The sequence below is a fragment of the Amblyomma americanum genome, chromosome 11, assembly GCF_052857255.1.
Source record: "Amblyomma americanum isolate KBUSLIRL-KWMA chromosome 11, ASM5285725v1, whole genome shotgun sequence".
Lineage (NCBI taxonomy): Eukaryota > Metazoa > Arthropoda > Arachnida > Ixodida > Ixodidae > Amblyomma > Amblyomma americanum.
Genome location: NC_135507.1, coordinates 13962325 through 13989678, shown reverse-complemented (window position 1 = coordinate 13989678; position 27354 = coordinate 13962325). Strand labels below are relative to the sequence as shown.

The 27354-nt window shown below is 45.5% G+C and overlaps 1 protein-coding gene across 7 annotated transcripts in view; it reads right to left on the bottom strand.

Annotated features, from left to right (window-relative positions):
* The window catches only part of LOC144110624 (receptor-type tyrosine-protein phosphatase U-like), a 71033-nt gene extending 52307 nt beyond the window's left edge, over positions 1 to 18726 (bottom strand). Inside the window, exons 1-8 of one of the 7 annotated variants that reach the window (XM_077643650.1) lie at positions 18475 to 18726; positions 15322 to 15387; positions 15000 to 15065; positions 14712 to 14777; positions 12366 to 12425; positions 8252 to 8327; positions 2988 to 3054; positions 1636 to 1772 (exon numbers count right to left, since the gene is read on the bottom strand). In XM_077643650.1, the coding sequence (XP_077499776.1) occupies positions 1636 to 1772; positions 2988 to 3054; positions 8252 to 8327; positions 12366 to 12425; positions 14712 to 14777; positions 15000 to 15065; positions 15322 to 15387; positions 18475 to 18553 (617 nt within the window). In that variant the 5' untranslated portion in view covers positions 18554 to 18726. The remainder of the gene's footprint in view (positions 1 to 1635; positions 1773 to 2987; positions 3055 to 8251; positions 8328 to 12365; positions 12426 to 14711; positions 14778 to 14999; positions 15066 to 15321; positions 15388 to 18474) is intronic. The other 6 variants (XM_077643651.1, XM_077643652.1, XM_077643654.1 and 3 more) reach the window with 6 other exon arrangements.
* Positions 18727 to 27354: the final 8628 nt, after the last annotated feature.

Genomic DNA, 27354 nt, shown 5'->3' with positions numbered 1-27354 from the left:
AGGAAAACTCGTCTTTCGGGTTCGGGTTGGTTATAGCTGCCAGTTTTGAGTCATTTGTGCTTGTTCCGAGTGGACGTCCTGCTGGCTGTTTCGTGTTTAGGAGTCTTGTGTTTAGGGTCACTGTCATTAGCGAGGTCCACGTCGTTGTCTGTCTGTTCTTAAGCGATTAGGCGTCTGTTTAAACAAAATGCGCTTTGATTTGGTGGGCTGGTGTTTGTTGTGCGCCTGCGTGCTGCTCTGCTGATGTGGTATTTTTTCGCGCCGCCGGATATTGTTCTGCCGTGGTGCTGAATTTCTTTCTCCTAGTTTTCCACATCTTCCAGTCAGTTTTACCAAACAACTTGTCGCAACTCCCAATGCGTGGACACACAGCCTTCCAGGCCCATGTTCGGTACCTCTCCATTTCTTTATCACGCTGGAAGCCATGGACGCTTTGCCCCGTTGAATGCAAGTCCTGTTTGTCGAAACGTTGGCTAAGCACCCTGAAGCTCCCCTGTTCACTTCGTGTTCCTTAAGTTATGATGTACTAAAGCGAAAGGACACGCGTACGAGAGCCGATTGACCTGGTTTTGGGTGCACTGACGATATTTCCTGTCTTCCGACTGCTGCTGCTGCCCAACTCGCATTCTGACAAAAAAAAAAAAAAAAACCTGGCTTCGCTGCATCAAAGCAACTGAACCGCCTGCTCCGTTCTGGTTGAAATGACTCGTCATATCCTTTTACACCGCATTCGACCGTCACACCGCGGTACAGTGTTAGACATTCCCCCTAAATCTGCGTAAAATCGTGGTATGTCCACAATGTTGCATTTTGTTGTTTAAATTCATTTATATGCAAATCCTTGAAGTTTCGAACCATACCGTTTAGCATTTTCAAACCCCTCTACCACAGCTATCCACTGCCACGGCGATAACTGTCGCACAAAGCGGCCGCGAGAGTGGTAGGCAGATAAAAGAAATGAAAGACAGGCAGGTTAACTGGACATTGCCCGTTGGTTATCGTACTTGTGTGGAGGGGTATGAAGGGAGGTCAACGAAACTGAGAATGATAATTTAGTTAAGTTTCCAGTATGGAAGGAGTTCATTAATCCTCCGGTTCGCAACAGCAACTGAACCCTATTGTCACTCTACACAGCAGAGCCCAAGCGCCAAACGTCCACTCGGACACGGATGCTCAGTAGTGCCGTGCGTTGAGAGAAACAAGAAGTTATGGGGAGATGAGAGGCACTTGCATTCTTGCTGTGGTGCCGTATAGCATTTGTGGACATGGTAGGAATGTTTTTGCGCTGAACATTCGAGAAAAGTATCAGTTTTAAACTTTTATAAACCGGCACAAAGAAGTTACGAGAGGATTACTTCTCGGAACAAATATCTTAGCTTTGACACTGCTTCATCGCCTACCGCATAGCGTGAGAATTATGGCTCGTTCTCTGTATATAAAGGCATATTCTGGACAAGAAGCTTGTCAGCAGTTTTATATTGGCCATTGGTGAAAAAGTAATGTACACTGCGGCTGGTTTGCAAGCTGTGCGGAAAATTTGAATCTAAATCTCATCTTACGGCGGTGTAAGCACAAGAGATTTGGAGATGTGTTACGAATCAAACAAGTTCCAACAATCAATGGATGGAATTTTACTTTTTCGACTTGACCATGTTGCGCCAGGAACCCCTGTAGTCTGCGATGTCTTTTTTATATCTTTTGAAGGCAACAGCGGTCTCCTTCCCCGGTAACAACCGCAGGTCATGAGCTGCTGCAACGCATATCGGCGACTCCTGCAATGAAGCATTCAACGTCTCAGATGCCCCTTTAAATTTTACGTCGCCTAGCTAGTTTGCTTGTTGAAGTGAAAAAAAAGAGAAGAGCACGCATATTAAAAAGACAAGGATTGAAAGCCGGGAAAAAGTTGCTCTACCGTCTGGCTTCTAACACTGAAAGTTGTACTTGAAGCTTCTTCGATGAAAAAGCAAAAGACTATCGCAGTAATGTGGACCATTCAGTATTATACTGACCTAAAGGCAGCCACTAGTAGGTACTTAACCTTACTGCTCGTCTGTATCACTTAATGGTTTAACATGTAGGGGCCAGTTTCTAATCTAGTCTTGTTTGCTAACTGAAGATGGTCACCACCGGTTGTTGGCTTGTATTTATCTTTAACCCAACAAAGGAGACGGCAGCGAATAGCAAGAAAAACTTTGAATAAATGCGGATCACATTAAACGTTGAAAAGCTTTTAGGAAGTAAAGTACCATTATACCATTATACATGTGGATGAGCTCGTTCAACTACCTTGCATGACAAAGGCCCAAACGAAAGCCTTACTCGGCTGGTCGAAAGGAATTGTCGTGCAGGTGTATCGTGGGAACAGAATATATTTTTCATTTCCTAGGGTATTGCAGGGAATAGAAATTAACGACATCGCTCTATAATCATATACATTTATGTCGTCAGCCTGTTTAAATATGGGTATGATATTCTCCAGTTTTCAAGCGCTGATATTTTTCCTCTCATTAGCACAATAAATATATTAGCTACAGAAAACTATATCGGGAAAGAATAATAAATTCGTGAATATATATGAGTGAATTGCCTTTTCCGTAATTCAATAAGCGGTTTTGCTTAGACGGCGTACTTTAGACCATGGGGGCTTGTAATTTTCTCATTTTGTTTAAAGTCCCAAGTGTGAACTCTTACCTTCCTTGAAAGCTGGCGACAACGTTTCCGACTTTCATGATACAGTTCTGACTCTATAATCAAGTTATAGTTCGCTATTCACTTTCTGATGTCTCTTATAGCAACAATATATTATTCACGCAAACAGATAAATGACTATTTGTCGACACTTCTTGTAGCTTGCCGAAAGGTGTTGACTGCAAGACGAAAGTAGAAGTGTGCACTTAATGTAGCTTATACTACACAGTAAGGCGCGTTATACCATGCCGCTTCGTGCAAGGAATGCGTGCCAGAAAAGAAGGCAGCACATAACTCACCCATGCATATCTTCCTGTTCCCCAGACGTTGACACCCTCGGTGGCACAGTTGGATGGACAAATAACCCTAAGGTAAAAAAAAAACAAGAAAAGTCATCAGCGCACCTGAAGCTGCTGTATTCCAAGCAGAGTTACGTGGTAACTATCGCTGAGGTTTCTAAAGTCAAAGCATGACCACGCCTTGCAGCATGGTTTTCCTCCGTTCACAAGAGCCCATTTTGGCGTTAGAGTGAGGCTTTTCAGTACGCCGTGAATATGTGAGTGAGGTACCGTGGAATAACTGTGCGAATGGTGATAGCTGTCATAGTACATAAGTTTTCATGCTATACCTCTGCTCTAAAGATTTAGCCAAATATATTTCCGTAAACATATGGTTTCTCGCATACGCTAGGAAGAGATAAGACAAGGTGTTTGGTCTGAGAAGAAACAGCTAGTTTTTCTTCTACTAATCTGACTCCAACTTCTTGTTTGGCTGCACCCATGGAAAGGGTCTTGAACAGTGGCTCAAAAAACGGAGGGACGCTTAACGGGAAGCTTAACCACTTTTAGAAAAAAATGAGTTCCCTGCGGCGTTTTATAGTTCTTAGTCTGCAGAAAGATGTGTTTTTTTATAAGGGCGCCGAGCGAACGCCGCTGTTTTCAGCGATTGGCCCTGTCTGTCTTGACGTCATCCACAGTATTATCCGACCAGCACCGACAGCGTTGCTGCGTAGCGCGTTACTTCTGCTGGCTTGAGAACTACGTTTTGGAAATGATGGATATTTCAAGCAGCGTTGGACAGTTCGGACTCTCATCATACATGTTCGATCCATCAGCAGCTGCAGAAAACGGCGGAACCAACGGCACCGCGGAGTGCACCGGCAGCGAAAGTCAGGTCGCGACATCATCACATGTTAGAAATCTCGATCTGTTTTGATGTATGGGGGTTTAACTTCCCATAGCGACTTAGGCTATGAGGGACGCCGTAGTGAAGGGCTCCAGAAATTTCGACCATCTCAGGTTCTTCAACGTGCACTGACATCGCACAGCACACGGGCCTCTAGAATTTCTTCTTCATCGAAATTCGACAGCTACGGCCGGGATCGAACTCGCGTCTTTCTGGTCAGCAGGCAAGCGCCATGACGACTGAGCCACCGCGGCGCTCGACTTATGTGTATGTTTTGCGTGGGTGCATGCATGTGCATGCATATCTTCTGTGTAGGTGCCGATGCAAATGGCAATAAAAAAAACCGAAATTGCGTCGAAACATTGTTGTAAACCGCTTCTGCATAAAATCCTGTCCACTAACTTCTTGTAACGCCTGTAAACATAATCCAATTCAGATCACCGGCATGTTTACACGAGTCGCGCAAGGTAAAACATATGTTTGTTCATTTATTTATAGTGACGTGCCTAATTACACCGGTTGGCCTCTTAGAACTGCAAAACAATGCCAAACTGGATGAATTTGAGTAGGTTCACTGCAGTACTGCAGCGCGAAGAGACGAGACGACGGAGGAAGCTCTCGTGTGCGCTATTCCTTCTGTCGCATGTTCCGGCTACGGTTATACGACGAAACTATGCACTTACCCCCCCATGCTGAACACGCTTTTGAACAATAATCATGGCCGCGATTCGGAGTTCGCAGTGCTGCTCATCAGAACTGGTGGGCGGCGAGATATAGTTGCTGCTGTTGCGTGTCACGATATCCAGAACAATTGCTTGTGGCGGATATATGCGTACCGCGGCTCGACGACTTTGCCGTTCTGACGCCATTATCGATCGTCAGCCATGACCAAGCGTTCATGAATGCAAATGCTTGCATTGGTCAAGTATACTATGTTTTTACAAATGGTCTTTTGTTTAGTTAGCTGCAGCTGCATGTGCTGCGCGCTGGTTAAAGATTAAGAGTGTTGCTTTTGCTGCCAGGAGGTGATGGAAATCAGTAAAAAGAAAAAAGGCACACAGTGCGTAACGAGCGCAAAAGAATTCAAGACTGTGTGCCTCAGTAAGCCAGTGCTGGAAGTGTCTTTAGCTCAGCATGGATGTGAACCAGCTGCAAAAGGCAAAAAGGTTTACTAACAGGTAAGGAAGTAATATTACGAAGAGAGAAATATTGGTGTACATATTTTGTGCTGGCAGTTTCAATAACCTGCGTACCGTCAGTTTGGTTAACGTGCAAGGGGCTGGGAGAGAACAACCGACGGATTCTACCAAGCTGTACGCTGAGCGCTGTTCGAAAGAAGTATTATGCCAAAACTGGTTTATATACAGGCTTCAAGCATTACACAGAACATCCGAACCAGAGAAAGCAAACGGCACTGGCAGAAGATTACGCTGATCTGTCGTTCACCAAAACGCGGGCCGCAGCGGAGCAAGCACAGCCGGACGGCCGGCCGACTCTCTTTGAATGGCGTAACTTCCGCCAGTTCCTTTTTGCCGTCCCCCCATCCGGTGCCTCCGGAAGCAACGGGGGCGTGTCGGCGGCGGTTTCTTAAGAAGCCATTGCAGCTCTTTTTGCGGACAGAATCGAGAAAATATTTACACACACGACTTTCAAGGTCCCATCTACCACAGCGTTTCATGCGAGATGAAAACCGTTTCTGCTTCTCATTAAGCTCCCCCTGAATGATGAGGCAGCATAGCTTAATGAGTTAATGTTCATTTATGCGGAATTGGTTATTCTCAACTTTACATTCATATGTCCCCGAGAGACCTCATAGCACTCCTAGCGCAGTGAAGCTGCGTTTAAGGGATGCGCCCCTGCCCTGCGATGGCAGGTGCTGCCACCTGGGGCTCTTGTGCGATCCAAGTTGCTCTTACCGAGCAACCTCTCGCGGTCAAGGATAAATTTAATTGCCAGATGCCAGTGTGGTTATTTTCTTACAATACGATGGATAGGTTGTGATGACGACACAAGGTCACGTGACCAAGGTGGCCCGCCTAGGTTGCTTCTCCAGGGGTGGCTACCTGGGTCACCCTGCGCCAACCTATTGAGCGCTAGCAACGCCGACGCCGAATTTTCTGCGTAACAGGGCATTTAGCGCGCGACCTTCACAAACCCGACTACCACTACAGTTTTAACGCGTTCGAGTTTTAAATTGTAGCTGTATTCGGGTTTGTGAATTGCGCGTGGCCTGGCCTCGCTTTTGCAGTGTTGTCTTTTTGTTTTCGGCATTGCCCATTTTATAGATGCACAGCTCTGCCGCCATTGAGCAGTTACTACCGTGCAGCAAAGTGCATAGACAAATGTTGTTTGACATGCTGTGTGTGTTAGTTTGGCGTGGTCACACCCTACTTGCGTCGAAATGGGTAAGTGCAGAAGCAAGTCTGATCAGCGTCCGTGCCTGTCTGTGCTTACAACTACGTCGTCTTTAGTAGGTGGCCTGTGCTTGGAATGCGGGCCGCTCCAGCGTAATGATTTTGTGTAGCGAGAGAACAGGAAGCGACAGCCGCACCCAGCAACATGCGCTATACTCTCCCTCCACTCCTTCCTTACTCTCCTGCTTTAGGGTTCCGCTTAACGCTCTTTCGGTCAGAACGTCGTCTGCGACCCTCAGCCAAGGGCGGGGCACCTAATATCTGCGCTGTAAGAGACTTTCGCATTTCAGTGGCCTACCTATGATTGCAACCAACGGCGAAACAAATAGACAGCGACTCTTCGTTTTTTCGGTGCCTCAGATCACTCGGCCACCACCGCAATGTCTCGCTCCATATGTGATAACTTGTCTATACAGCACTAGCCAGCGAATAAACCGGCGTGCTCTCCCGATATTCACCGCATGCTGTGGGTTTTCCCGGCGCTGAAGCCGACGAGAACCCGGCACCTGAGGGCAGCGGGTCTCTGGCCGAACAATCCTTCTTAATATACCGTTTGGACGCAGGGGACCGCATCGTCGCTCAGTCCTTGACTTCATTATATCGGCTGACCTATTGTCATTCATCTAGACATCTTTTTCTGTCAGTTATCTTTACATACCTCCTTTACACTGGGCGGCAATTAATATCGCTTAAAGAAAAATGGGCTTGCTCATAGCAGGGACCGCCACCTCGAGTGACAGCTGCTGCAATGAGCTACTGCGGGGAATTTAGGCGCCGGTGGCATTCGCCACTACACTAACGTTCAGCAGAACAGCATGGGTGATAATGTTGATGACAATCGTAAATCGTCCTCGTAATAGCGGCAGTGCAATGGACGTGTAATGGAGCCGTATGAGTCTGCAGAGCGTGGCTCGCCTATGTCGCCAATGAAAGCGTTGTTCAGTTAAAAGCCGGAAGGTTCAACTACACTGATGTAGTCTGAGGAGTAGGCGGAGGCAGGAGTTCGCCAGTGCCGTGCCTTTAAAAAAGCAAACGCCCCATTTAAGTCATGTTTATCCTTTTCGGTCCATCTAGTGCACTTGACTGATCATGCTTTGTGGTTTCCGGAATTGAGGTCAATATATTTAAATCTACTGGAGGTGAAATCAAGCGGCTGCATTCGTACCGCAGTGTGTTCTCTGGTTTATGGGATTATGGTACTTAACGTCTCAAAGCGACTCAGGCTATGAGGGACGCCGTAAAAGAGGGCTCCGGATAATTCCGAACACCTGGGGTTCTTTAACGTGCCCTTACATCCCACAGTACACTATCCTCTGTAGCATTTAGACTCCATCGAAATGCGACCGCCGCGGCCGGGATCGAAGCCGCGTCCTTGGGGTAAGCAGCCCGAGCACCATAACCACTGGGGCCACTGCGGGGCTTGGAGTGTAATCTGTGCAGACTGAAAGTCGCTTGTAGCTGTGGGAATCAGGTTCACTCACTTACGAACTTCGGTAACGAAGTGATAGCAACGCAGCTTAAAGCAGGGGAACATGATGGAAGTATGAGCAAAAAACTTTGCAGGGAGAGGTCGGCGGTGGCTTACCCAAGAAAAGAATGGCTGAAAGTCCTCAAATGTGCATTCTTCCTGCATTAGACGCAGCTGAGCAGCTGGGAAGGCCATTGTTGGTTATGATGGTGGCTAAACCTCTACAGTGATGAAGTGATGAGGAAAAATGCGTGAAGGAAAAGAATTGCGATTTTCTTACCAAGGAATTAACTGTCTAAATATTACAACACCATTTGGCCTCGGTTGAGACCACAGCACTCACGATGCCCCTCGGCTTGCCTTCCATTGAACAGCATGAGCGTTCATTCTGATCCTTGGCGTATTAATATTTGTACATCATGCGTGACCACGTAAAATAAAGCAGCGCGGTGTACCCCAAAGGCTTCACGTATGAAAAAAAGAAAATGACTCTCACCTGCAGACTTGGTCGTAGTCGCAGTTGGAAGAGCGGGCGTCGGTGTGGCAGGCAATCCTTTTAGCATCCACTTGATCTGAATTAGACAGTGCAAAACGAAATGCAGCAGTTGATTCTTGCAATATGGGCAGTGTGCAGACTACTGCTAATTTGTTATACAATTTTTGTCCGTAAAGTCCCGAGACTTAGTCCATTAAAAAAATGCGTTTAAACATTGAAACCATTTGTGCAGCACCCCCTTCAAAATAGTCTCTCTTGCAACCTATACAATGCTTCCAACGCTTCTTGAGGTCTTGGAAACAGTTGAAAAAAGCTTCTATGGCAAGGCTGTCAGCGCCTTTGTCGTGGCGTCTTGAATTGCTTCCACAATCCTCATCCAGCGACCATTTAGGGCTCTCTTCACACGAGGAAACAGGAAAAAAAATTGCATGAGGAGAGGTCAGGCGAGTATGGGGGATGGGGAAGTACAGTAATGCAGTGCTTGGTGAAATTTTTTGTCATGCTGAAAGCAGTGTGCGGCCTTGCGTTACCGTGGAGCAGGATCCATTGCCCAGATGCCCATAAATCAGGACGACGGCGTCGTGCATCATGCATGTGCTGGAGCACGCAGATATAAAACTCCTGATTCACCACCTGCCCTTGAGAAACGCATTCGTGGTTTATGACACCTCTGGAACCGAAAAAAAACTGTCAACATCGTCTTTGTTTTGGCCTTCTGGCGCCGCACCTTTCTCGCCGCCGGGGAGCTTGTGGACCACCATTCGACGCTCTGCCTTTTTGTTTGAAAATCGTATTGAAAACGCCATGTTTCGTCTTCAGCAATGACGCTGTCGACAAATGCAGCATCCTTCTCTGTCTCAGGAAGCCAATCAGCGCTCACTGATGCCCGCGTGTCCTTCTGTCCCTGTTTGAGGGAGTGCGGCACAAGTCTGGCATTAAGCTTTCGTTTCCCCAAGTTCTTACCGAAAATTTGGTGGATGTTGTCTTACTAATGCCGAGAGCGTCTGATAGAATGCGGAATGTAATGGTGAAATCTTACTGTACGATTTCCCTGATCCGAGCCACGTTGTTTTCATTCCGTGAGGTTGAAAGGCACCCCTGTCTTGTGCCGTCATCCTACAGCGTTGTCCCCAAAACGAACCTCTTGTGCCACTTGAAAACTCGCACCCGCGATAATGTATCGCGGCCGTGAGAGTCACGAAGGAGCTCATACGTTTGTGCGGCTGTCTTGCAAAGCTTCACACAGAATTTTATGTATACACGCTGTTTGATGTGGACGTCCATCTCCCCACATTCACTCACAGTAAAATTCGCTGACGACTAGTGAGAAGGTATTTTTCTGCATGTAGTGCCATCTAGCGGCTGCCACAGGAATTAACATAAATAGCTCAGATTAGCCCGAAAAGATAGAGGTACGCATTCGCACCAACATTTGTTTTGGGGAATCATCTCTAGAAAAGAAAATAAATCCGTCTCGAAACTTTACGGACAAAGGTTGTATTACAAATTCACTTCACGACCAGGATTCAGCACTCCTCTCGTTTCTTTCTATCACCCGCTTCTCAGATTCCCGGTACTTGGTGGCGAAATATAGAGGGAATTTTTCAACCCTTTCTTCCAAATAGTGGGAGAGTGTTAAAGTTGCAGCGTAGACAATGTGAGAGAGTAGATAGCCCACGCCGAGTATAGCTTAAACGCCCTCTGGCTCTCACTGTTGCCATATTGAATTTTTGCGTCCTTATACTAGGCGTGGGCTATGCAAGACCCCATAGTAGAGTTCTCCGAATAATTTTGTTTTCACCTTCGGTGATTTTATTACTTACAGGGAGTTTTTCTTTTCGCTTTTATGAGGTGTTTTTTTTACAGCGAGTTTCACCTTTATATATTTCGTGTATATCGAAAGGCGGCGGCTACGGCCGAGATGCTAACCCGCGGCCTTGCATTCAACAGCCGGCCACAAAAGCCACCATTGAGTCGCCGCGGCTATCTTTGCCCTCGTGAGCAAGCAGCTTTGTGGCCAAGGCTGCATTTCTCTTTTACTTTGAAAATGTTCAACTGAATGTCGCGCTATGTGTGCCATTATCAGAGAAATTTTTTAAATACAGGAAAATTGTAAGGCACTGTTACAGAAATATTGAAGGTCATGATCCGTTCTTCTGATGTGCAGCAAAATCTTTCCTTTGCAGTGTTTTAATCAGTCGCATGGAGCAGTTAAGACTGCCATGGAAAATAAATGAGGAACGCTTTTGACGACAGCAGAAACGCAAATAGAAAAAAAATGTGAGCCTGCCGACTTGACATCTGCAGATATAGTGGTTGTTATAGTGAAATCTTACAGTATATGAAGAAAAAATTGCTTTCATAAACTCTTTCGCGCTAAAAATGCTTTTGTCCGGAATTGTTTGGCACGAGCCACACCGCCAACACAACCCAATTACTGATGCTTCATCCCGCCGCGGTGGCTCAGTGCTTAAGCCGCTAGAATACTGAGCCGGAGTAAACGAGTAAACGGAGTAAACGAAGGCGAAACGCAAAAAGGCGCCCGTGTGCTGTGCGATGTCAGTGCACGTTCCCAGGTGGTCGAAATTATTCCGGAGCCCTAAACTACGGCACCCTTTTCTTCCTTTCTTCGTTCACTCCCTCCTTTATTCCTTCCCTTACGGCGCGGTTAAGGTGTCCACCAAGATAAGTGAGAGAGTTACTGCGTCATTTTCTTTCCTCAAATCCAATTTTTTTCTTTACCGCATTGGTAAGCAATGTGAAGCTTGTGTTTGACTTTGATAGTGCTTCGCCGGAAAAGTTGAGTTCAAGGATGAATCTTCCCGGGTTCGAACCCGACCGCGGCGGCTGCGTTTTTATGGAGGAAAAACGCTAAGGCGCCCGTGTGCTGTGGGATGTCAGTGCACGTTAAAGATCCCCAGGTGGTCGAAATTATGCCGGAGACCTCCACTACGGCACCTATTCTTCCTTTCTTCTTTAACTCCCTCCTTTATCCCTTCCCTTACGGCGCGGTTCAGGTGTCCAAAGATATATGAGACAGATACTGCGCCATTTCCTTTCCCCAAAAAACGAATTATTATTATTATTAAGGATGAATCTTCAGGGACACGCCCCTATTCACGCTTTTGCATCCCTCAGCAAAATAACAAAAAATCCAAATATAGAATTCATTAATTGGCTGAGGTCGCAAGATATCACTGAAGGAACGTCAATATCTGATAGAAGATTTTTGTTTTCCACATTTAAAGCCTCTATATCTGCTGTTGAATATATGTTTCGAAATTACTACCCACTGAAAATACTAAATTCATGTCCACATCACAGCATTGATATGAAGAATGAACGGTTGCAAGAGGTTCCTTCCATCTAGGTAAACGTGTATCCTAGCACTTTCTCCCCTGTCTTCTTGATGGGCCACTGGAAAGTTAGTGGCCAGAGTTCAGTGAGACAGTTATGGTAATGGTAATAGTGGCCACTTCGCTGCCTTCTCATATTCAATAAAGGCCACTATCACAAGAAGCAAGATTTTTTTTTGCCAATCAGAATAAACATTTACACAGATTTCACATCATTATAAGATGTGACTACTTAAATACGAACCATCAATTCGGTTCTTGCTCAAAAAAAAAAAGCTGACAAACGTTCAGGCTTCACATTGTGCTGTGCAATGCGAGGACCAACAATTGCTGCTGCGCAGTGCTACGTAACGCTGTAATACGATTTCTACACCATGCCACCAGTGCTGTGCCCCCTTGCGTCATGATATTGCGCTGTGTGTTCCTCTACCACTCTTCGTTCTATTTTAGGATACAAGTTAAGACAAAAACAGCAGTCGGTAACAATAAGCCATGGTCCACGGCGTCTCGCGTTACTCCGCTCGCTTGAAACCACAGAAAACGAAATCAACTTTTGAATGTCTGACTGCGTAAAACACGCCAGAGGCGTCAAAGTTCTAGAACCGATTATTATGTCTGGTGGTTACCGCTTTGTTTTGGCAATAAGAAACGTTTGGGCTACGGATTACTTTTTGTCATGGAGAAATTGCGTGCGGCGGTCCTGAATGTGGGCAGAGCTTCACTGCGGTCTTAGACTGTATCCGACTACAGCTACGCACCCTCACCGGTCACGTCCCCTTCTCTTCGCCACGTGGCTCCACCGCTGGCGCTTCCTCTTGCTGCGCAACACACTGAGGCTGTCATATTCCTAGCCCTCAGCGCTGCGCCCCTAAAGTCGTGTGCTTCCTTTCCCCCTCGACACCTGCGACACTCCGTATACAATGTTCTTTAGCACCTGCTATTTCCTTCCTCCTAACCCTTATTCAACCACTTACCTCGCTGCTTCTCTCCTAGTCCTTCTACATCTCCCACTCCTCCCCCCTGCCCCCCCCCCCCCCCCCCCCCCCGACGCCCCTCGCTCTGAGGGCTTCTACGCCTAGGTCGCATTTTCGGCGGATGCAGCCATCAAAAGCTTTCGTTGTAAAATCAAGTCTAGCGGCTGAGTCGATTTCCTTCATCTTGTGGCACCAATCCTGCCGAACCACATATCATGTGCGCCTTTTCTCTTTTGATTTTGCAGAGCGTAGTGGCGCACCTTGTGGGTAGGAGTACCTCGGTGAGCCGTTGTACTCGCCTCCGACCGGGTTGGTCCCGACGGCACTTGAAAATGAGCCGGAATGCCTAAACCATGACGCAGCCAGTAGACTATGGTCACATCACTGTTCGTGAAATCTTTTAAGGAGGCTCTAAAAGGGGCTCTAATAATGTCGTGGTATTACTGTGGCGTTAAGGAACGCCTGTTTACGAATATCCTCCAGCAAGAATTTTTTGATGCGTGTTGTAGGAGCTGAGTTATCTGTAGGTAAAAAATTGAATTTCATCGTCTTTTCGCGTTTTCCTCAGCTCTCGTCACTTTTTGCACTGTAGAAGGCCGGCGCTCCTCCGCTGGCCCCACCGTCGAGAGCGAAGCTGCCTGACCCGTCGGCGCAGCGGCACTTGTTGGCCGCGGCCATGGTGGCTGCCCGGCATCTGAAAGAATCTAACCAATAGCCACCTCTGAACTGTTACTCGCAGAAGTGGTGCGACGGTGGAGCGTTAGAGCATGCAAAAGTCGCCGGAAAGGGCTCGCCAACTTTCGGGCGTGATTGTCGGTTCTCTGCCGCGTGTAGAAGTGCATGAGATGCAGGGGCTACAAGGTTTTCCATTCCTCTTCTGGCATTGATTTTACCCAAACAACGTATTGTGCACGGTTTCTTCTACTTTCACTTCACGTGGACGTAGCTGTCGCATATTGCGGAAGGGAGGGAAAAGTGAGTTGTGATATTGCTTTAAAGGGAACAGCGCCAACACAGAACGAAAAGAGGAACGTACAACGCAGGCGCTGTGTTTGCGCTGTTCTCTTTTAAGCAATGTTAAACCAACTAGCCCGCAACAACACCTTCTTGAGTTGTGATATCCTGCCACTTGAGCGTTGCTCGCTGACACAGTTGAAAATAAGCCACAATTACTTACCCTTGATGCGCCAAGTACTGTTTAGTCACGGTTATACTTCTTATATCCTAAAGGCAAACTAGGAGTAACGACAGAACGAACTCTTTTGAAGACCACGGAATAATTAAATGAGGCCCAGAAATTGGAGGCGACACTTAAGCACCGTCTTAAGCTTATGGCGCAATAGCACTAACGGGTTGATGCCCATGTAGGCCGACCTGTTCATTCTCTGCTCTACATACACAGATCTTTTGCAGTCCTCATACCAATCCTAGCGCAATGGTTAAGCGATGCGCCACTGCCCTGCGATGGCAGGTACTAACAGAGGTGGGCCTTGCGCGGCCCAAGTTGCTCTTCCTGAGGGACCAATCATTGATTTATCGACACCTGCCATGGCAGGTAGCGAGGCCCATCTGCCTCCTAGGTTGCTCTCTAGGCACCATCTGTCAGAGTGATGCACGTGAGTTTTCGGTGACAACGTCGACAGCGCCGACGCCGGATTTTCGGGGCCACGGGGCCTTTAAGGCTGTCGCGTTAAAATGAAATATCGAGTGGATACAGGGGCTTGAATTCATCAATTCATCTACTGGTCATGATCGCCTATCGCCCTCTTTTTTTTCAACTTTCACCTCGCTTGGACGTAGTTGTCGCGCCTCGGCGATAGGAGTGAACAGGTTGAGTGTGATAATGAGCTTCATGTGTGTTGCTCACTAGACCTCCTCAAAACAAGACGAAGAGATTTAATTTTGACGCGGCAGCTAGCGTTCGCTCTTAATTATGCAAAAGATGTAAAAACAACCTAGCAATTACGGCAGGAGAACGTTTTTAGAGTCTAGATAATCAATAATTGAAGTAAAAAAATAATAACCAGTGGCAAGAAAGGTTTGAAATCGTATTCTGCCACTATTTCTACCCGATCGGCATATCGTGCATGCTTTTTCTACTTGCACATCACTTAGAAGTAGTCGTCTCACCTTGCTGATAGTAGAGGATAGATGGGTTATGATGACCTGCCGTTTGGGGGTAGCTTACTGCGCCACCTAAAAATAAGCCAAAATCAAGATCTTGACGCGGCAGCTGGAGTTCATTCGTAGTAATGCAGTATCCTATAAATAACCTGGCAGTATGGAAAGGCAATGATGCCTAAGATGCTATTAAATAAACAGTAAAAAAGATACAGTATGTAAGGAAGTTTTAATCCACAGATCATGCACAACGTACACGCTTTTTATTCTTTCATTTTACATATATGTAGTTTTCACCTGTCTGGTAGGAATGAGCAGATTGGAGGGGGTACCCTGCCCTTTCCGCATTGCTTTCCGCACCACCTAAGAATGAGCCAAACGACTTAACATTGATACTGCATCCACGGTTTAGTCACAGTAATGTTTCTAACATCTTATAAATAACCTAAAGGTAAGGCAGGACAATCTTTTAGAGCGATATGGAATCACTGAATGAGACGCAAAGAGACAATATAGTGGCTATGAGGGGTTGTATATATCTTCTGGCACCGATCCTACACTATCGCCACATTTCACATGCTTTCTGTACATTTATTTTAATCAGACGTAGTTTACCCACCTTGCTGGTAGGAGCTGACAGGCGGAAGGTGATACTCTGGGCCTTGTAGGTTTCTTATTGCACCACCTAAAAATATGACAAAGAAATAAACTTTCCGGCTGCAATTAGTGTTTAGTCACAGTAATGCCAGCGATATCGTATATATAACCTAGAAATTAAGGCAGAAAAATCTTTTTAATAGCGTAGTGAGTCATTGAATAATCAGAAATGAATATATATATATATATATATATATATATATATATATATATATATATATATATATATATATATATATATATATATATATATATATATATATATATATATATATATGAAGTGAACAGTCACTGAAACGAGGGTGCATAGGGGAATGTTTCTTTCGTAATTTGTAGTGCTCATTAGTGGGAGAATAATGCTTCGATTAATCTGTCGCTTGAAGAAATTTACTCAAAGCAGCAGAAAAAACAACCATGCCACCGGTGGGATTCGAACCCACGATCTCTGAATATCGGGTTCGGTGCTCTACGAACCGAACTACAGCGACGGCTGTCCTATCTCTGCTGCTTTCGTGGGTATTTATGTTTTGCGTGTATGCGAACTTTGCATACACGCACCCTTGCCCATAGGGCGAATATATATATATATATATATATATATATATATATATATATATATATATATATATATATATATATATATATATATATATATATATATATATATATATACACAGGAGCACACACGACACGACAACGAAACTCTGTACTGCATTTTCATATTGTGTATAGAAATGGATTGTGAATGCGCTATTAGGGTGTAACGAAGAGGAACTCCTAAGGATAAACTCACTGCACAGGTGGAAATAAAGCGAATTTTCTTAGAAACCATATTTATCTTTCGTTATGAACTGCAATTTATAGCTAAAGTTTTAAGCTGCTTGAACAAGAAAGTAAAATCATGGGCATGGGAATCGTAGTGTCAATCTTGAGGCCGCGGCGAGAGCATACTCGCACTATAATTTCTGATGCTTAAAAAATAATCTAGAGATCATAATTTTTAAAGTGCAGGGAAGTATAGAATGAAATGCAAAAATAAAAGCCATAGAGGCTTCAAGACTTCGAATTCATCTTCTGACATTGATTTTGCGCAATTGTGATGTTGTGGAACTTTTCTGCTTTCGTTGCACTCAGCCCCCGTTGTACCATGCGGGAACGATAGGCTGGTTTGGAGATGACCCCCCCCCCCCCCGCCCCCCCCCACCCCCCCCACCCAGCTTTTTTTTTAATGTTCCTCAATGCACCATCTGAAAATGAGGCAAAACGAAAACTTTGGAGCTGCGGGTGCAATTTAGTCCCCGTAGAATCTGTGACATCTAAAAATGAACTGAGACGTGGCGGAAAGATGGCAATTCAGGAAGTCCGGCGAAGCACTGAATGAAGTATCATAAGCGACCTAGCGGCTGAGAGGACTTGCAATGATCTTCTGGGGGCGATTCTAGGCAACGAACACATTTTCCACGGTTTTTCTACTTCCAATGAGACTGAAGTTGCTGACCTTCCGTGTAGTAGTAGCTCCTTTGCTTTTTCTAAAGCCATCATTTAGAAATTAGCACAAAAAGACAACCATGTGGATCAGAATAGAGTTTAGTCGCAGTAATATCTGTAGTGTCTGAAAAGTTAACGTAAATGTGAGGGAAAAATTACCTTTTTTGGAAGTTTAGAAAGGCGCTGATTACGATGCAAAAGAATTATGAGCCACATATATTTGGTTGCGTGACACGCTAATCTAAGCGAAAGATGTTGGTGTGCTGCAGTGTCTTACGAAATTGCCCTTGGCGTACATTAATGTCACAGTGAAGAAGAACAGTGTGACGGGAGCATGATCGCGGGGGCGTCGGCCGTAGCTGGCCGTTTTCAAGAGCTTGCAATCGCAACGTCGCCAGAGACGGATGTTATCGCCCCGACGTTCGAGTCCACGCGTGAGTGCATGCATTTTTTCTCCAAAATCACGATCGAGGAACTGACTGCGGAGCCGAAAAGAAACATTTAGTTGTATTGTTCACCAGGCACAAAGTTCACCAGTCCTGTTTCAAAGCGTTCAAGAGCAATCGCCTTCAGCCACTTCATTCGCCAGTGGCCGGTGAAACATGGTTACACTGCCTCTTTTAGCACACCTTAGTAAAGTCCAAGGCATGCAGGCTTTCTGGAACCTGGCATAAGGCAGTGGCTGCAACGGACGCATGGTCACGGTCTGCGCGTAGACTTGCAAAATCCGTCGGCGAGAGCTTCATAAAACAGCTTTCGTTGCACCAAAAAATGGATTGGCTGTAGAAGCTGTAATTCATATTTGGACACCGATTCTATCCAATCTACACATGTTTTACGCTTTTACGAGTTTCATTTAACTTAGGCCGTAGTTGTCACAACTTGTGGGTAGAAGGGGCTACGTGAGAAGTATTTTCCAGTTCTGTACCAGTTAGTCGCAACGTTAGTTAGAGTGAACAAAACCTACAACCTTTAGGAAGTGATTAGAGCTCAGTAGTAGTACTGTAAGTGGTTACATTGAAAAAGTAACCTTGAGGCGCTGGTCACAATCCTGTCGCAGCTGGTGACGTTAAAAAAGAACTGCCACACTCATTTTCTTCACCAGGCTTGAATAAATGACAGTGGTAGCACACAGGCCCGCCTCAACGCCCAATCTTTTTAAGAAATCAGAAGAAGGGGAGCAATAAATAAAGGGCAGTGATAGCTGTATTTCGGCCTTTGTGTAACATTGTTACCCTTTCCCCAGTATGTAATCTCATAAGCTGACAAACTTGCATAGTATCCACTTTGGCCGATACGTGAACACGGTGCTGTGGTTTACAACGTGCTACGCCAGTGCCGACCATGAAATCATTCCCCTTGAGAATATTTTCTTCGCACAGTTGTGGCAGTTAATAGCCCGAACACACGGCGCCTATGCTTGCTTTTCCTTTCTGCACCAATCTTTTTGCACTGACATGGCACTCGTAAGGATGGGCTTTGAGATTGCACTATAGCCTCCGTTACTTCATCGGTCCTCGGTTGGGCGAACGCCCGGAAATCTTTCTGCACTTCGCTCTTTACTTGCCAGTCTTGACCGGAACCACTTAAGCGCCTCATTTCAACTATATATGCCAGGACATCTTACCGGCAGTCACGCCCTCGTTCACGTAGAGCAGTGTAAGGCTGAGCAGGTAAGCGGTTCGCAACACGTGCTTCCGATGCATACGATCCAGAGGTGCTGGGGGAGGAGATAATCCTCCCGCGGAACGCACAAGAGCCTACGCAAGGGCACGCCGCATTCCCACACTGCAAATGCTCACACACAAACATGCGCGCTCGTCAGCTCTGGTGCGGAGAACCCTCCAGAGCTGCGCAGTTTGGAGCGAATAGAAGTGTCTTTTCCTCCCGCCCTATAATTTCCCTCTCCTCCCATCGGCTCCACTTCCGGCAAGCCGCAGTTTGCACGGATGTTTCGTGCGTAGCGAGGAACAGATAGGAGCGCCGGAGGAGACATCCCGGATGCGTCCGTCCCAAGTCAGTGTGCACGCGCTTGGTTTTTCACCGCAGCGAACAGCCCGTGGCTGCCGCGCCTACAAGAAAAAAGCGGCTCTATGCGCGACGGGGCATGGTTGGTGACTAGTCGAACACGGAGTTGTTGGAGCAGGGAACGGGCGAAAGAATGCGGAATGCTCTGCGAGGTTCATTTAGCAAAAGAACATATGGGCGTAAAGGAAAAGGAGGCATCCAAAGTGAACAGAATTCCAGAACCATGGTTACCAGTAGTCTGTGGGCGACACCCGCTCGAGGCACAAGACACTGCTCTGCGGTAGTCGAACAGAATGCCCGCCGCTCTCGGCAATGCTCAATTTGTAGCTTTCAACGAATTCTCCAGATGCAGCACGCAGAAGTAACCACAACAGTCCCGAACAAAGTAGGATCGATTGCACCACTCTGCGGTCATGCGAGATACACCTGGTCGCATCTTGCGTCACGGGAAAATTGATAAAGCCTGGCGCCAGCGGTATTGAGGATAAGCAAATAAACATTAAAGAAGCTTTTTGCAATATCGTAATATCAAAATGATACATTTTGCCGGAAGTGCTGAAGATTTTTCACAGGAGGAAGTGCACTAGCTCGTGAATCTTCGGCTGTTCTCGCGGAACGGTGCTGTGCGTAATTCTTCGGGCTTCGTCCTCGACGCACACGCAAGGCTGATTACCTACACGACAATATGATGACTGTTAACAGAATTTTCTGTGCTCTTCTATAACTTATGAAGAATTTGCTTGTCTGATTTTTTCTCTATAGTTTCAACCTTATGTGAATATTTTCTGTTCTGGTGCTCAATTCTTATTTTCTCTAATGTTCACTATTAGGATATGATCCTGTTGTGCACTCTTTGCCTGAATTTTTTAAAGCTATTTTTGTCCTGGCCCTCACGAGACATAACGACACTGTTTTGCTTCTAGTCGGATTTCTTACTGATCATTGTACTTTGCCCCATATACTTTCACGGCCTCAATTGGAGGCGAACAGCTGTAGCCTTTGTGAACGTTGCCGATTTATATGATGCTTTGACAACATAAAAACTACGAAGGAATATCTGTGTCTGCTTCTCTGCTGTGCCTCGTCCTTTGAGCAATTTTTGTTTGCCAATCGTTTCATATCAACTAGCCCCTCACCGTTCGCTCCTAAACTATGATGCATGCTAGTAAACTTAACTAGCCATTACTTTAAGCGGAATGGAATGTCGTCTACAAATGCGGCTACGCTGCGTTTTCACGAGCGTAACATTTTGGCAAATCTGTCGAAATATGAGGGCGTCGCGGCATGCTTGGACAATGCACATTTATGTTCATTGTTTATATCCCTGTTTAAAGAAAACGCACTGCGTCTGCGTGCTTCCGTGCAAACAAAAACGTTTCGCTTTTAGCTTCTGCGGTGGCCTAGTGTTATAGCATTCGCCTCATCTCTGAAGGCACAGTGGTCAAATATTGATAGAGCAGAGAATCACTTGGTTTTACGTTGAGGAATGAGCGATCGGGAGCCAGATGTTAAGCTTTCCCAAGGCAGGAAAGCTTGAAAAAAGGGCCCACCCGGTCTTTCATACGCAGAGCAGCAGAATTTTTGCCAATTGCGGCTGTCGAATGAAACAAATCACTGTGTTTTGCGCTTATAACTAGTTAGTTAATGAATAAGTAATAAATGTGCATTATTATGTCCCGATGAAGGTTTGTTTACAGATATTATTTAGCAAGGTAGCCTAAGACAAACGCTTTTTGGGGAACGTCGATGACGATGGAGCGTTGCTCTAAGTTCTGCTCCGCAATAACGTTATGCTTTTTCGCACAGAGTGCAATACCATCCAGAAAGCAAATTGTTCCATAGTGTGATGTAGTCCTACTTCTGAATTGCATGAACAACATGTATAATGTGTGATAGCGAGTGACGGTGACGATTGGCTGCATGCGAATGTGTTGCATGCGTCATCGAGACATACACTTTAAGCGAGTTAGCAGCTGGGCTAGTTGGTCGTCAGCCATTATAAAAGGATTCTAGCGCCAAGACTGCACGCAAGAAAGAAGACAACTCGATCGCTTGGCGCCCGTGTCTTGCCGCTAAAATCCTCTTGCAGTGTATCGGGACATATTCGAAGCCCAGAAATTGAGCGCAGTCAAGCACCACTGCTAGACGAAACAAGGAGGAATATACGAGCTTGCCCTTATGTGGTATGCCTCATCAATGGTTTAGAGCTCAGGAACCTAAATTTGAGCCTTTCGTTTCAAACCGAGGTTAGTTCTAGTGCGGAAAAAAAAAAAGAAAATTGAAATCGTGCGCCTGCTGAGCTCACACAGTTTAAAAGCATCGCTTCCGGGAACCTCATAACAACGCCTGTGTCCGTCTTTTTCACAAGAAGTAGTGACCTCTGGGGAGTAGGTGAAAATGGGTTGAAAACGTGAGAGATGCGGGGCTTGTTTCTGGTTCAGTGGGCAAAATAATCCGCATACTGACGCGTAGCGAAGCGTCTCGTCCTAAGCAAAACCAGTCCAGAAGCGGAAGTGGGCGGTTTTGTCGATCGCATGTCCAATAGGAGGTGGCAGTTTTCAACCAGTGGGCCTGAAGAATAAAAGGCGCGCATGCACAAAGTGGCCTTGTGAGAAAAAAAAGCGGATTTTGCCTAATCTCACAAAGCCATTCTATTGGTTGACGGGAAGGAGACGAGCGTCTGTCCGGGTGTGTGGCATGCGCTTTGCCACGCGCAACAAGCGGAGTAGGAAAGTCAATGAGAGGCACGAAACAATTACGGCACTTACGGGGCCTCCACGGGAGATCCATCAGCACTAATCTTCGCCACCTTTTGCAACAGTGCCGGCAGCAGGAAAATGGCTGAGAGCGGAAGTGTACTCTTTGAATAAGCACAAAGAAAACAGAACGGCAAATTCGGATTGCTGCTTTGAAGTGGAAAACATTAAATTCCTAGCCGTTTATATTGAGACTTGAGGATTATCACTGCCAAGTAAACGCTGATTACATGATTTATTTGACGTTGTGTTCGGTGATATTGAAGCAAAATGGCGCATACCCACAAGACGGATTTTCAGACACAGGCGATCTCTTACAGAATTTTTTGATAATTATTGAATGCCGAAATAATTTGATAGAAAAAAAGGGATCAAATTATGATCTGTAATAGATATGATTGGCTGTGGGATATGGGATTCATGGGTTTAAATTTTGGGAAAAAAGTTTTGTGTTAGGTTGGCAAGCTCATGAGGTTTCGACCTCATGAGGTCGACCTCAACCTCACGACGTGAGGTGAGGTTGACGACGGTCGGCGACGGCTCGAAAGTTTGTGCGTGAGGTCAGCAAATCAGACCTCAACCTCATGCGTGAGTTTGGGGTTGAGTGAGGTCGTCATTCAGTGAGGTCGAGACTTTTTGCAGTTGCCACGTCTTACTTCGACGAGTGCCGCTTCCGAAGGGGAGTTTCAGCGCATCACCGCAGTGTTCATGCAATGACGCTTCGTGTTCGGTTTCCCCTGTTTGGACAACAGGATGCCACAGTTCCATCTTAGCTGCCGGTGCTGTGCCGTAATGTCCGTTCAGTCCAAGCCTACAGGAATACGCACCCATCTGGTCTTCCCGGAAGGAGTCTTACAGTCACAGCATGCCACTCTCCCTCCCCCTTGCCCCGCTGGCGTAGCAACCGGCTGCCTGCCGGTCGGCTCAAACTCCCGGGAGTGCGCAAAGCACGTAACTCACGTTTACCAGCTGTAGCTTCGTTTGATGACGCAAACAAATAATTTCATTCCAACAAGCACGCAAAAATTCGTCGCAGCGCTGACGGCCCCAAGCAAGACTGCTTCGTGTTCATGCTCGTTGTTGGGGCTGAGGTCATGGCCGTTGCCTTACAGTCGAATAAAGGGGATCCTGCTTAACAGAAACTTAAGCCGACTTAACCGAAACTGGAGCTGTCGGCACAGGCGGGAGAATGTGACTAAAGTGGTTCCTAACAATGACACCTGCTGATTTGATTAAAAAAGCACAAAGGCAGAAAAATTGGTATAACACCGTCGAAGCTTTTGATCGATGGCTTCTCCTTTCGAATCTCGCACTAATTTTGTATACAAACTCCCGTTTCGTAATGCAAGCAGAGGCAAATATAATTTCACTTTTTATCCTTCCGAATAACCTCTCTTTTGGTCTCTGGTTCCTTGTTTCTTCTCGGAGATTCGTTATTATGCCGAAACACCGCAACACGAGGCGAACGCACCAGGATAGCGGTGTTGAAGCAGCGAAAAATAATGAATGTATGGTGAATAGTTATGTATGGTTATGTGGTACCTAATAATAAATCTATGGCTATGTGGTACCTATCCGTTTTTCTTTTTAAATGAAGATATGTGTCTCGAACTGATTACACGTTCGCGCTGTTCTGCTGAGTCGCTATTTATTTATTTATTTATTTATTGGAAATACCTGCAGCGCCCGAAGGCAGTATTGCAGGGGGGATGAGGATACATAACAGAAGAATAGGCCAGAAAAAAAGAGGAAGAAAAAAAAGCAATACAACAAGGCATGACACAGCAAGTACAAAATGAATGAAATATGAAACAACAAAAAGACATGACGAAAAAAAAAAGCCGACTGACCAAATGATGCTGGACCAACAAGAACGAAGACCGCGTGATTAAAAAAGCCAAAAGAAAGCCAACTGCGCACTCATACATCCGACAGTAACGCGCGGAACATAGACCCGGAACGGCACTCAACAATTTCATGGGGCAGGCGATTCCAGTCATGAATGCTAGATGGGAAAAATGCGTTTTGATAAGTGTTAGTTTTGCATTTGATTTCTCTAATCTTCCACCGATGGTCAAGTCTGTTTGACCTGAAATGCGGTGGAAGCAAATAATTTTCTTTATCTATTTTTATTTTTCGGTGAAAGATTCTGTACAGCATTTCTAACCGGGAGTTGGTACGGCGTTTCCGTAACAGCTCCCATCCCAGCGTTAGTTTAATGTTAGTAACACTGCTGTTAAAATCATAATTACTTGAGACAAACCGAGCGGCAAAGTTCTGAATACGCTCAAGCATGTCTGTTAAATTTAAAGTAGGGGGGTGCCAAACAACACAAGCATACTCGAATATTGGCCGAATATAGGTGAAATATAGAAGCTCTTTAACTTTTAGTGGTGCCATTTTAAAATTTCTTCTTAGAAAATTTAGCATGCCATAAGCTTTAGCAGAAACGTGCTCGACGTGCTCATTCCAGGTGAGATTAGACGAAAAGTAAACGCCGAGGTATTTATAGTGAGTGACTCTAGAAAGTCGGGTAGAATCTAGTTTTTATTCAGCCAAGAAAGGGTGATGCTTGCGCGTGAAAGAAATAAACTGACATTTTATTGGGTTCAGAAACATCTGCCACTTCAAACACCATTGCTGTATGCGGTCCAAGTTGCACTGCAAATGACAAGAATCTGAAGAACTGTTAATAACATGGTAGATAACACAATCGTCAGCATATAAACGTATTTTACAGGTCATATATTTAGAAATGTCATTAATATAAACTAGAAACAGCAGAGGTCCTAAAACAGACCCCTGCGGTACCCCCGAAGATACAGGAACATAATCAGAGTGGGACCCATTAATCAGTACACGTTGTTTGCGTCCGTGCAGGTAACATTGAAGCCAGTTTAGAAGGGAAGTTGGAATCTTGATCAAAGATAATTTATACACTAGCAAATCATGAGGTACCAAATCAGACGCTTTCTTGAAATCTAAAAAAATGCAATCCGTTTGTAGACCCTTGTCAAATGATGAAAAAATATCATGGCTAAATTCTAAGAGCTGCGTCGTACACGAGTAACCTGATCTGAAACCATGCTGAGCTTGAGTGAAAAATTCATTTTGTTCCAAATGCTTCATCAACGCGCTATATATTATGTGTTCAAGCGTTTTGCATCTAATACTTGTAAGCGAAATCGGCCTGTAATTAGCAACTATGTTTTTAGGACCACCCTTATGAATGGGCACCACGTTAGCGTTTTTCCATTGCTGGGGTATTATTCCTGTATCTAACGATTTCGAGTATAGAATAACTAAGTAATGAGCAATGATTTCAGCACAGACCTTCAAGACATTACCGGGAACATCTTCGGGCCCGCTTGCCGAAGACACCTTTATGTTATTCAGCAGGTTTAACACACCGTTGTATGTAATTGTTAGCTCAGGCATTGTCTCTTGCACATGGGCATCCATGACTGGCATTTCATGATGCGAGTTCGCTGCGAAAACAGACTTAAAATAATCATTGAAACAGCATGCCTTATCAAAATCATCAGTTATAGGTTCAGCGCCGTTATTCAGTGCCGGAATACCGACTGATTCACGGCCATTAACTTTAAAAAATTTCCACAGTTCTTTTGGATTACTCTGAATTTTAGCACCTAACTCCTTCATGTATCTTTTTTCGCAGCTTTATTTTTGACTTTTATGTCTGTTCCAAGAGCACGTACCTTTTCAAGAACTTTTGCGTCCCGGTATTTTTTGTACGTGTTTAGGAGACGACGCTTTTTCTTAATCAATAGTTTAGTTTCCTGAGTTACCCACGGCTTGTCCTTGCGCCGCTTAGCTGATATGTTTTTGAAAAGAACATATTTGTCAATGAGCACATCAAGCTTCTGCTTAAATATGTCCCACAGCGCAGTAGCATCGAGACGCTGGCTCATGGATATAAAGTCTTGTAAATAGTTGGCAAGCTCGCTAGATAGTGATGAGTAATCGCCTTTATCATAGAAAAAAATTTTCCTGGGGTGCCTGTGTGGCACTGAAGGCTGGGTCATTGGCACGTGTGCAACGACACAGTCGTGGTCGCTGATACCTGGGATAATATAACTATCGCGCACAAGTGAATCTCGGTTAGAAAAAAGCAAATCTAGAACAGACGAGGAATCATGGCACGACCTGGTTGGCTCCTTAACAAACTGATACAGGTCGTTTGCAATAATGAGGTCGCGGAAATCAACATACAGCTTTGACAGGTTGGTAAGGACTGGTTTATTGTCAGCCCATGTAACTTCAGGTATATTGAAATCACCTCCAATGATGTAATCGTTGTGCATCTTACTTATGAATTCAGAAAGGGATACAAATACATCTTGATTAGCCCGCATAGGAGAACGATAGAAACAGCCAAGCGTAAGCAGCTGCCCGTTCTCTAAATGTAGATTCCGCCAAACAGATTCTTCGCAGCCATTAAGTTCCGGCAGAGCAGAACAGCGAAGACTCGAGTGAATGAGCAGGAAAACGCCACCTCCACGTGAGTGTCGATTGCAACGGTAAGCTTCAAAATCTGCTGGAAAGACTTCGGAGCTGTGAATCGAATCGTCCAGCCAGGATTCAGTACCCATGACTACATGCGGTTGGACTGAGGAAATAAGCGTGGCAAAATCATCAGTTTTATTCTTTATGCTACGGCAGTTCACCACAAGTGTAGTAAGATCAGATATGGACTGAATCCTGGCAAGACCGCAGTGAATGAGGCGCTGGAACCCATTGCGCAGCTGCCTGGCCTTTTGGCAAGGTTTATGCCCAATAACCTGGTCTTGAAGTGGGTTATAAACGAACCACTTTTTGTTGATAAGCATTTTGTCATAACGAAGTTTGAAAGTAACTTTCTTGGCACGAGCATAGCTTACAAGCTTAGCTCGAGCCACCCGCACCGCCCGGGTGAAATCTTCGCGGATCGCGAAGTCTGTGTCTTTCAATTTATTTCCGCAAGACAAAATGCGATCCTTGTCTTTAAAGTTGCAGAACCGAATGACTATCGGGCGGTTTTTACCGTCTTGGAACTGGCCAATACGATGCGCACGTTCAATACTTTCTGAATGAACGGGCTCACCCAACTGGTTTAGACAGAAGGCACGAGCCTTCTCTTCAGATTCACTCCATGTCTCTGTAGCCGAGTCAGCCAAACCCAGAAGAACCAGGTTATTTCTTCTTGATCTGTTGTTCGCATCATCAAGCGATGTCTTAAGCTCGGCCAAATTCCGCGCTAGATCATCAACGGCTTGTGGTTGAGCAGATACGCAAGCAGCCTCATTACGTTTTATGACTTCCATATCATTTTCGAGAGCTGAAACTCTACCCAGAAGACCATCCAGAGATGTATTCATGGCATTTTGGTTCTCTCTTATTGCCTGCAGTTCTTGAAGGAAATTAGTTTGGCCCAGTTCTAAGCGCTTAACAACTGCAAAGATCCCAGCGATAGTGGCAGTATCGGTGGTTACACCCAGTGTACTCGATGTACTGTTTGCGGAATCAGGGCCAGGATTGCTTTCAACGTCCCCGGAGAGCATCAGTAAAAACTGACTCAATCCGAACAATACACAATCTGTAAAGGCATGGCACACTCGCACGAGACGAAACAGGTCGCTGGGGCACGACACCGCAATAACACAGCGATTCGAACTCCGGTAACAAGAGGCAGGGCACAAATAACTAACCTGGGCGAAAAAGAC